The sequence below is a fragment of the Excalfactoria chinensis genome, chromosome 3, assembly GCF_039878825.1.
Source record: "Excalfactoria chinensis isolate bCotChi1 chromosome 3, bCotChi1.hap2, whole genome shotgun sequence".
Classification (NCBI taxonomy): domain Eukaryota; kingdom Metazoa; phylum Chordata; class Aves; order Galliformes; family Phasianidae; genus Excalfactoria; species Excalfactoria chinensis.
In genome coordinates this window covers 69,981,727-69,993,936 of record NC_092827.1, presented here as the reverse complement: position 1 = coordinate 69,993,936, position 12,210 = coordinate 69,981,727, and the positions used below count along the sequence as shown (strand labels likewise).

Here is a 12,210-nt window from a genome sequence, read left to right as displayed (position 1 = left end):
GGAAATAGTTTCAAGCTCAAAAAGGGTAGATTTAGATTAGATAATAAGAGAAAAGTATCCTATAGGCAAGTTAACTATATTTAAAAGAGCAAAGTTGTACACATGATCAAGTTGGCAATGTCAATGCCATATATCACCAAAAGAAATTCTTAGGTTATTATTTACATTAATTTAATGAGCAGTGTTTATGCCACTTATTTTATTATTCTTCCCTTAATATAATTTTCCAATATAGTTCTAAATATTGTTTTATAAAATCTAGTTCCAATAATTTCAAAAAATCCACTGGAAAACTAAAATTACAATGAATTTAGTTTGTAGACAAGGTTTAAAGAGAACTGATTGCTTCCAAGGAGGAAGAAGCCAGGATCACCTTTTCAGTGGGAAGTACAGAACAGCCCAACATAAGTACCTTTAATTTTGACAACACAGAGACTAACCACATCACAGAGCCACTAAGCAGATGAACTTGAGCACATTTCTACCTGCTACTATCATGCTAATCAAGAAGTTCTAAAAGATTAATACTAAGGGGTTCAGGAGAAAAATATAACTTATTTTATAAAATTAAAGAATAGTAATAAAATACAGTTAATAAATTGCCAAATTTAAGGTAATGTCAAAGAAAAATAAACAAGACAGCTTAAAGAATGTAGGTCTAAAGTGGATCCTCAAATCCTAAATGTGTCACAGTGTCATGGTTTTTCTTTCTAACTTCAAAGTCAGACATCAGGATACAGAGATGTGATGAAAAAGAAAATACATGCTTGTTATAAGTATTATTCTTCTAAATCAAATATTTACTGAAGATCCATATGTGACACATATTCAAATAAATCAGGTGAACTTCTCTACATTATAAATACACTCCTTCAAGATGACACAAACTATATCCACTCCAGATAACTATTACATTTAGTTGATACAAATGCTGAAACACATGCAGGATTCCAATGAGAAGGGAAAGGAACATACTAGAATTATAGAAAGATAATGACTTAATAACTGAAAACATAGAATCATTTCACCAAACCTAAACAAAACAATTTCATTTAAATCTGTTGGTTCAAGGAAAGGAAAGATTACTATAACCATAATCAACATGTAAAAGCATTAAAAGTATAAATCTAATGTAGTAATTTATTTCGTCTCACACTGGAGGAACTTCATGATAACTAATAATAAGTATATCACCAAGTTTAAACGAGTGAAAGACTGGAAAAATAAGTAAGTTATAATACTAAACATCATACCAGAAGAGGCTTCTAGTCTTTCTAATCTGCTGATCAGCCAATCAAGAGATCCAGAAAATTGAGCACAGTTTTTACGATTCCCTCGAATAAGAGCAGCTGTGGGAAAGAGGGAAAAAAAAAAAAAAAAAAAAAAAAAAAAAAAGAATTCACAATTATAAATCCACTTGAATTAAAGTAACCCTGACTTTCAAGGATTCTTGAATCAAGTAAACTAGTTTCTTAATCCTTTGTTATTGATGTTCTTCATGTTAAATGTAAACTACTTTAGTCTTTAGTGATTTATATATTTAAACAATACTCTTAGCATCAAATAAACCTTTAACGTATTTGAATAATAATCCCTTAAGACTATTCTACATGAAGTAGGGAAACCAAGAACATCATCACAAAAGTCAGCTGCTACTGCAGAAAAAAAAAATACATACATTTAACAGTATTTCTGTAACAACAGGAAACACTGAAAGAAAATGAACATTACATAGGGGATGAACAATAACTTTTTTCAAGTAGGAACTTAAACAAGACAGATGTCCAAAAGCTCACATTTTTACAGAGAACTAAGCAGGAGGTAACTGATTTAGTACTCATGCTCTAAATTGAAGTAGCCTGGACACACTCATTGACTTCATGGGTATAACTGACTAGAAATCTCTCCAAACTCTACAGGCACTCACTTGACTGCCCTGTACAAGAGTATGTGCATTTGCTGGGATTAACATACAAAGAAGCTCTTAAGAGAAGCATCTGTTCTGCTTGGGAAAAGTAAATGGTGAGGCACTAATGCTTATTTGGTTTGTGGAACAATGCAAACCACTATTCATAAGTATGTTGTTCAATTCTGCTGACAATGTTCTGAATTTTCTATAGCTGTTTTCAGCAGTGGATGTTATTGGCCCTAAGTGGCAATGGCAATCAAAATTTCTGCTCATAAATATTGGTTATTCATGCAATTTTGATTTATGAAAGTTGCTGAACTGTTTTAAACTTATTCAAGCAATACACAGATAAAAGCACACTGTGTGGTTTTATGCTTTTTCAATTAAGTATGGTTGTTGTGAGTATGATATGAAAGTGTGTTTTTAAAGTGGAAAAGCACTCTGAGTTCACAGCAAATAACTCACTGCACTGACAGTTTTGCAACATGAGAATAGGGACCAAAATCAAATTGCTTTACAGGAAATAAAAAAACCATAATAGCAAAAAAGAAGGAAAAAAATCTTCCTATGTTAGCAAGCTCCTTCAATTTAGGGAATGTTATCAGAGCATTCTGCCTCTAATTTTTAGTGCCCAGGTAGTTAAATCATAAATCAGATAAAATTATAACTAAGAGATTTTCTTATGGCCTTATGATAGAAGGGAAATACATTTGAAAACTCCATTATACATTTACTTTTTCAGAGTTTCAAATTCAACTGATACCTTGAAATACTGCATATAAACTGAAGAAAAATTTTCAATCTGTTAAATGTATAAATGTGGAAAGAGCAAAATTAAGCTCACTTAATTAAAATTTCTCATTTCTTCAACAGCATTAAAATTTGTTAGATTCTGAATTTGGAATGAGAATCTTTCATAGGTTGCTGTTATCTCTCCTGACTGTATAATGTATGTAACCAGCCTTTCACTTTATTATATTTTTCTCAAGTATTGAATCATGCTGCAAAACTCAAATTTTCTACTAAGATGTCTTTCAATATTACCCTGAAAGTATTAGAATATTATCTTGATGACTTCCTAAATTTTTTCATGAGGGATGCCACAAAATTAACAAGACGCATTAATCATTTTGCATTCATCTGTAAAATACACTGCTTGAGGACCTGACATTCTGGCACACAAAAAAAGAGGTACATTGAAATAATCAATACAATCCACTGTTCAGTAAGGACTATACCACGATGTACTACATGATTAATTATTAATTATTTGAAGATAATATGGGGAAAGATAAGAGGAGTAACATATTGTTAAATGTTACCACTAGAGCTCAGGAATACTTCTTTCTGTAACAGACTTCTTTATCGACTATAGGCAAGTGATGTAATTGTGCTGGTCTTCAAGTACCCAAATAAAATGAAGGCAATAATAGCTCACTGTTTCACATGGCTTCAATGAAGTTAACCTCAGTAACAAAAAAAAAGTCATAGATGGTTTCATAAATGTAGTGGGGAAAAAAATGTGAAAGATTAGTGTTCAGAAGTGAAAGTACAGGTAAAGATGCACATCAATTAAGACACACAACAAATAGTATTCAACACTTAGTTCTTCTTTGCCCACTTCTCTGAACAAGACTGGTGTCTGGTTTAAAGGGATGAAAAAACCCAACAACAGAATGTTGCCAGTCACATGTTGAAATCACATCATTATACATTTTCTCACACTCTTTGTTAATACAAAGGCTTCAAATACAAATTCAGAATCATAGCGTGCATTTAGAATACACAGGAGGAACATATGCCACAGCAGATACATGGCAAGCATTTTTGTATGTGATAGCATTCAGTCTCTACTGGAAGTCTGTAAATGCCTGCAACTGTCATCACTGTGAGATGTCAAAAACAATGCCAATGATGTCACAGAAGCCATGAGCTGGGATATCATTGCTTTCATTTAAGTGCAAAAGAAAAGCACTCAGCTGAAGGAAGGCAGGGCAAGCAATCTCGATTTGTCATCCATGCAATTACTGCACAGCTCCAGGGCTATTCAGAATAAAGCAGCATTCATTATAGCCAGAGCAAGGCCAAGCTTCTTAAACATCAGCTGCCAGAATATAATGTAGTTAGGGAAGGAATGTAAAGAATAGTTTGCGCACGTTCTGCTTACAAGCCCCTGGAAATAACCAACATTTGGTACAGGTCAAGTAAGACTTTTCCAGAAGTGACTCTTTGGTCTTGTCAATGGGAAATTTAAGACTTTTACAGAAATTACTCAAAATTCAAGCCAGTAGTTCCTCCAGTCTGCCTGAGCCTCATTTTCTTAAGCTTTGCTGCTGAATATTATGAAAAAAAAAAAAAAAAAAAAAAAAAAAAAAAAAAAAAAAAAGGATTCATAGAGAAATAAGTAAACAAACAAATAAACCACCTTGGTTTTAGGCCAGACAGAGTTCAGTTTCACCTTTGGATTATTTAAGTGAGATATGCCATTTAAACTTCTATTTCTGTGCTTCTGACTTCGGAGGAATACCAATTTTTAGCATGCATTATACACATGAAATACTGCTGAATATATATATTTTAAAAAAATAATAAAAATCTAGACCTCACCGCTTTTAATTTCGGAGCCGAATTATTAGCCTTTTTACTTAATTTTCCCCAACTCTTTTTCTCAGTGAAAGGAAGATAATACCTTCTATTTGCCTTATTATAAATGTGTTTTCAAGAACACTTATTATAACTCTAATTATTCAGATCACTGATCATAAATGGAACATCAATGGAACTTACAGATAATAGCTTTGTTTCCCAAAAATAATTCAAAAGGCTTACAATAAAATAAGACTCAGCACCACACACTTTGTAACAAAGAGAAAATTAAGTAGTAATAATAAATGAAAACTAAGAATGGTTCCTATAGGAAACTAGTATATAATCATTTTTCCCAATGCACATCCACAAGAACCAGTTACACACACTACATTCATGTGGGCACTTCATAACAATTTTACAGTATTCCTCAGTGGAGTTTTCAATCGAGTTGATACATAACAATATTACTTCCATATCTCTGCAATATCATTTTTCTGAAGAGCAGAACTTTTATGAGTATAAACAAGACACCAAATGCCTTCTGCTTTTTTTGGAAAGTGAGTTAATAATCTGTTGCAAAGACTTGCACCAAACTCAAGTTTTTGCCAAAACGCGCATATTTAAAGCAAAGCATGCCCACACAACAGTTTCTGTGTAACACAGAAAGCATCATAAGCACATGTAAGCAGCCTGCACAAAAGGAATGCTCAATGCCAGGGACACGTAACTGTCCCCAGTCACTTAAGGTCAGCATTAATGTTAATATTTAGGCTTAATTATGTCACTGAGAAAAGGAGAGGATGACAGAGAAGCATGGAACTGACAAAATGATCCTTTAGGAAGTTAAATTTCCTTCTGTAAGCAACAACTTAGAAGAAGTGAATATGCTGGCAGCCATAGCAGCAGATTAATAGCTCTATATAATTACAGTAGAACATAAATAATACATATACAATTCAAACTGTTGAGGAAAGAAAACAAGTGATTGAATACTTATACCTAAATAGAAAACTGATTAGGAGCTAACTAGCTCTTAGAAATACTGTGAGATACAGCAACTGCAAGTTGGCAAGACTTTCATGTTATACTGCACCTAACAGCTAATAATCTTTCCATGACATTCTGTGTCCTAGGATGTCAAAATCAATGGATGGAAATGACCAATAAGGGGTGCCTTGGTTATAGAAACTTCTGATTCAGTTTGCAGTTCTACAGCCATACATACAAAAATCAAAGACCTCTCAAAAACTGACCACAATGTTATGGCTCTTTAACACAAGAACGATAAATCCATATACCATTGGTTCACACATTTTTTGGGCAGCATACAACACACATCAGCAACACAATGCCACGAAGGAAAACAAACAAACAAACAAACAAAACATCTTTAATCATTCAATCACAATCATTTAAGTGAAGTATTCTTTTAAAAAGCACAAAAATAGACGTTATGTTATCCACATGCAAGAACCTGAAAAATGCAAAAATTAGTGGGTTTTGTAGGGCATCAAATCATCCAATACTAAAACGGATGCATTTTTCTTTTCAACTACTTGTTATTTTGACCTAAAAGAATTGAATCAACTCACAGAATGTCTTACCTAGTAATTCATACAAGGAGTTCAGAATCGATTTCCATGCTTCTCCAGCTTCCTTCCCAGCTACATCAGCAAAATGAGCTGCACTGCTGTATACATTCAAACGATCAATACATTCAAGAACGAGGTTGATCATGCCCTAAAAATTGAAAGGCTTAGATTACAAAAAGGAGAAAATCAAAACAACAACACCTTGTCTAGACACAAACATGTAAGATTTTTCAGTATCTAAGAAAATACAGAAACAACCATGAAAGGAGACAGGTGGAATCAAAAAAGAAATATCTATGGAAAAGGTAACTTTAAAAAACAGCACTGATGCATGTTTTCATCTGCTATGAAAATAAATATTTATCAATTGGATGGTCAAAATAAAAAAAATACACAGTATTCCAGGCATCCCTATTCTAGAAGACACTTAAGCATCTGACAAATAACAGGCAACCATCCCTATCAGAGAAATAATAGAGAATATTAAACATAATAGTTGAAGCATGCCTACTAAACCATAACATCCTGTATCAGAAGAAAAAAAACTATAACAGAAGAAACTAACTCACACTAAAGGAGTACATTATGGTCAGAACTTGGGTTGTTTGCTTATATTAATATCTAACTTTTTTTTTTTAAAGGTTTTAAATGTATTTCTTTGAATACACAAGAAAATCAACAGATCTTAAAAGATTATAAACGTAGCAAATAGTTCGAGTTATATAGGACAAATCCTGCAAGTATACTCCAGATTAGACATCAGTACCACAGACACCATAAAAGAATACTTGCAGATAAAACAGGGGGAAAAAAAAAAAAAAAAAGTGAAACAAAGAGCTACCTCTTCCTGGAAGAGGTTCTGGCGATTCTTCAGTGCGCGGAGCCTGTTTTGTTTGTCTTCATGCTCTAAATGTTCATCGGGAGGGTGAAAGTAGCCAATCAAGTCTTGAAGGCTCAGACTGACTGACTCAATAGGTAAATCTACTGTGGAAGACTTCACTTTTTTGCTGAGAACATCAAGGCCCCTAAAATAAGACACAAAGTCTCCTGAGTACTGGGAAAGCATTTATTTTACCTTATCAACTCTTCATTAGTTTACAAGTAATCTCTGTTTAGATTCCATAGCTCAATTTATTTTCAGACAACATTTCTTAACAATGACTTATGTCTTCCCCATTTGCCACTTATTGATCCACATTTCCCTTCTCAAACTACCCTAGCAAACAATCAAAGCATCATCATCAATCATTGCCATGACTGGAAGCATCAAAAATGTTTCCAGAAAACAGATTATCTTACTCAACCTGTGAGTTTAGCATTTTCAGATGCAGATCCAAAGATAAAGAGAAAACAAGGAGAAGATACTGTAAATATCTCAAGCGCATATCTACTATGTTTTTCAGCAATTTCCAGTGCTGGGAGATCCAGCCCTCCCATGGTCTGTCCCAACACTTCAGCTTTTTACCATCTCTGATACAAAATTCAAGCTTGGTCTTGCTCACTGTCTCCTAGAAATGGAGAACAGACCATTCTCTTCCATGTTTAACTTGCCCCTTGCTTAGCCAAATCCCAGATAAACCCTGTAATCCAATTCCTCTTTGATGCTGTGCTCTCCAGATCCCCACTCCAAAAAGAAAATAATAACAAAATCATTTTCTCCTCCATTTAAAACTTATCTTTTTTGGAACACAGCCATTGCTGCAGACCTTGGAGAAGGCAGTGGTTGGCAGCAAGTAAGGTGAGCAGTAGACTCACCAGAACTTTCTGGAATGAGCAGAAGGTTTTGCATGTAGCACACACACACACACACAAAAAATGGGATACTCATGTTCTGCAGATCCACCAGCCACCCTCAGAAAAGAAAGAAAGAAAATATACTTCTGAGGATGTCTATTAAGCTGCAGGACTTATGAAACAATCTGGCTCTCAAGCACAGGTTGACGAGCAGCCCTGAGAAGGACCCACCTGTTGGCACATAGCAGGGAGAGCAGGAGGGGACAGATTACTTGACAATCCCGATTTCAGTTTGGACTCATTCTCATTTCTGCCACTGTAAAAGGCTTCGCTAGCTTTTGATCAAGAATAATCTAGCCACAGAACAAAACATCCTTTCAGTGTTCATAACTGCTTCCGTTATGCTGATCTAAAGTCTGATGAGCTTCAACTGGCACAGGAGACACCAAACTCACAGATGTAATCCCCTAGGCCCATTGCATTATCTCCCCCATTTCTTGGCATTAAAGGATCAGAACCTTACTCACAACTGCAGTGGTTTGAGTGATTTGGTTTCTTTGCTTGTTTTGGTGTTTGCATGTTAGTTTGAATTTAAAGGCAAAACAAAAAAACAAAAAACAACAAAAAGCACACCACTGACTTCTTATCTGGTATTTTCATCTCAGATTGTAAACTGGAAAACATGTATATTTGGAAACAAATCTACTAGAAATATTTGCTGGTGAATAATAAAAATCTCTTTGATTTTTAGATTGGTTAGATTAAGTAATGCAATGTTTCAAAACATAGCTGCAGGAGTTATCTTAAAAACTTAATTTTTATTTTATTGCATTTTATTTGAAACTGTCACCTATTTTTCTCCAGAGCCACACATTTATGGAGTGTAATTTCAACCCTCTCCAATTCACCTTTTTCTTTTTAAAGTAACATTCTGCCAAGACTAAGTTGTTAAACACAATGTGGGATTTCCTATGCACTTTGTATAAACTTGTACTATAACTAAATAGTACCCTGAATTGTAAAACATCTTCATCACATTGTCTTTCTGTGTCATTACCTTTTATTGCACTCTTAGAAGGTCCTAAGAAAACATCTGATTTATAAAGCTAACTAGGGCTTCAATTTCTTTTTTATTTTCTCACATGGCACACAACTTTTCTGACAGTTGTTTTCCTCTGCTCTTATGTAAGTATTCAGGTAAACATTTTCTAATAAACTAACACCTGTATCTTCAACTGTGCATTTGTGTTAAGATGTGGTTGTTTTGGGTCACCATCTCCCATACAGTAGTCTCTGAAAAATGAGTTTCTAAAAAACTCTTTTCATTAAATATAGTCTTATCATCTATCATCCTTTTCCTACTGCCAACCACATTAACAAGTGTGACATTTTTTTCCACTGCTGGAGTTACAAAGCATTTGAAAAGTAATATCCATCAGTATTATTGGAGAAGATTTGGAGTAGGAAAATAAATGCAAATACCATATACTCCTAGAGGGCAACATTAAATATTCCATGAAATAAACAAGTATTATTTAAAAGGGAGGAAATGAAGAAATGTGTAGGAGGAGGGTAAAAACAAGGCATAAACTCACACATTTAAGAGAACTTTTGGTGAGACTATACACTGAAATCAAGACAGAGAAAAGAAACTGGCCACCACAGTACTTTGTTGGCTAAGAACTGTCATAAAGTTTAGCCTGAAAATTATTCATCTGCTTTTCCACTGCTGACTTAAAAATGCACCATTAGTCACTTTGAATACACACACACACAAAAAAAAAAAAAAAAAAAAAAAAAAAAAAAAGAAAAGAAAGTGACTAAATGATCATTTTAAATGTGTACCTTATAAACCTGTTGAAAAGGAAGACTGTACTACGGATGACACGTGCTGTACGGGATTCCTCATGCTGAGATCTGGACAATGTTAAACCATCATCCATGTGACCTTCATGGTGCATTATTGCCTGCAATACAAAATTAAGAAGCTATCACTGCAAAATCAAATGTGTGTCATAAATAAGAGGTATGAAAATTCACACAGTAAGGCAGAGAAGTGAATATTATTTTAATACCATTTGTGTATATATATATATATATATATATGCATGTATATTTAGGTGTGTATTTAAATATATACACACAGACATAAATAAACACACATATATATTTTAAAAAGGCTAAGGCATGGAATAATTCTTGTTCAACCTAGAAAACTGTTCACTTACTCAGAAGCAGGTCTCTAAAGTTCATACAAGGTAAAAAAAAAAAAAAATCATTTTATTGGTGTTGTTTCCTGAATATGCCTTGAATCACTACTGATAACTTAGTGTTATCTGTAATTAGCTACCATGCCCCTAAGACTATTCAATCCAATCTACATAGTTTCATATTTAACTATTTTTCACACACAAATTTTTGTTACATAAATTACAGAATTATTCAATAATATATCTTGTTTTAAATGTTTCAGAATTATTTAAGATTAACATCATATGCATTAACATTATATGTTTATAAAACATTGACTTCCAAACATATATTACTTTTACAGAAGATACTTATAGAATACATAAATACCTGCACGTGGATAAATAAATAGGCATAAATATGTGCATGTAGATAGACAGATAAAAAGGTATCACACACAAATTTTACATACCTAAATACTATGATAGAAATTTCACTTTAGCTTTGTACTTGTGGCACATAAAACAGTAACAGAAAATTCTACATCACACTACGTCTGATAAGAATTTTAACATGTCATTTTATTTCATTTACATAAGAAAGAAGACAAATATTTTTTCCTTTCTGAGAAGTTTCCCCATAAAGTTGAATATTTGCAATAATAATACAAATGTAGCTTCTGGAATGTGTATTAAGTTACAGAAAACTGTTTTTCCAACTTCATTATGTTGAGATAACATTCTGCTTAACCACGGATATTATTCTCTAGAAGAAAAAAATCCCTCAGGACTTGAAACAAGAGTTTAACAAGATGGAAAGGCTTCAAACTAAACAGTCCCTTCATTCCAAACTACAGTACATTGAAGAAAGGAATGTTAACATATAGTAAAGGCTAATACTAGTACTTCAGGTTGTCATCAAATATATACAGATCTATCAGTCTTTGTGGGTTAATATAAAGAGGAAAGCAGACTTTGCTCAGTTTTAAGTTTGGGAATTCATTAGGTCGTGTAAATCTAACTTCCATTATGCCAAGAAACAAAAACAAACAAACAAAAAAACACCTTTACACTGAAAGAAACAAATGGTTAAAATATCCGAAGATCTGAAGCCTGGAAATTAGTGCTCTCATGTAGTTTTCACTTTCCCCTGCTTCCCTACCATACCAATTAAATGAAGTGCATTAGTGCATTCCTATTTACAGTCTTACCTTGCGTTGCACAGAACCCATTCTTACAGACTTTGCATCAGCAGACTGGTACGAGAGCCACAAGCCAGTGTCTACATGCTGTATGAAGCATATTGAATCTCCATATTTTATTTCAGGTGCTCCCATTCCATCTACCTCTTTTCTCGTACCTACATCCAATTTTTCCTAAGGAAGGAAAAAAATGTACATGAAAAAAAATAACTGACATGTTAATATTTGCATCAAATATTTAATATTATGCAAGCTCCCAGTACAGGACCTAAAAGAGCACGTGACATCCTTCTTCATAGATATGATTAAAAACTGGAACTTCTAATTAAATATTTAGGGAAAAGGTGGAGAGATGGATCCTATTTACACTGAAGTGTAGCTCTTCACAATTTTCTCCTGCCTGGGAAAGAACTAGAATCATAACTGTCAGTGCTTGTCATTATTGAAACAAAAAAGCTTACCAAGCAAAGCCAATTGCATCAAATCCCTCAGCTGAACTGAGCACTAAACTACAGCAGTCCTTTCTGTTTGGTTTTATTTGGCTGTTTTTTTTTGTTGGTGATGGTGGTGGTGTTTTGCCTTTTTTTTTTTTTTTTTTTTTTTTTTTTTTTTTTTTTTAATTTGGTTATTTGTTGTTTTTAATTCCTCAGCCTGAGAAGGATGAGCACCAATCTGCAATTAATTTCCAGCTGTCATAGACAGATGGTCTTTAACCAGTAACTGCCATTATCCCATTACTGCCCACCAATAGGTTCAATATTTCTTGAGAAAAGTAATCCATTCCCAAGTGTTTCTTACTGGTTTGTTGGCATGCTGTAAAAGAAGAATGTCATGCCCATTTATCAATCCAACAGGGTACCTATGAAGACAGCAGTCATTCCAGAAGAAGAAATGTAGCATCTAGCTCTTACAAGAATCAAGTTCTTCCCTGTAGACATCAGTTTATAAGACACTCTACATTCACATTCATGGCAAAAGAACCATTTAATCTCTCC

At 33.7% G+C, this 12,210-nt stretch overlaps 1 protein-coding gene across 8 annotated transcripts in view; it reads right to left on the bottom strand.

The window, feature by feature from the left end:
• RYR2 (ryanodine receptor 2) overlaps positions 1–12,210 on the bottom strand; it is a 314,525-nt gene that overhangs the window by 154,597 nt on the left and 147,718 nt on the right. For all 8 annotated transcript variants that reach the window (XM_072331791.1, XM_072331794.1, XM_072331787.1 and 5 more), the window contains 5 exons: positions 11,225–11,389; positions 9,670–9,791; positions 6,932–7,115; positions 6,103–6,238; positions 1,254–1,349 (listed from right to left, as the gene is read on the bottom strand). In XM_072331791.1, coding sequence (XP_072187892.1) covers positions 1,254–1,349; positions 6,103–6,238; positions 6,932–7,115; positions 9,670–9,791; positions 11,225–11,389 — 703 coding nt within the window. The remainder of the gene's footprint in view (positions 1–1,253; positions 1,350–6,102; positions 6,239–6,931; positions 7,116–9,669; positions 9,792–11,224; positions 11,390–12,210) is intronic.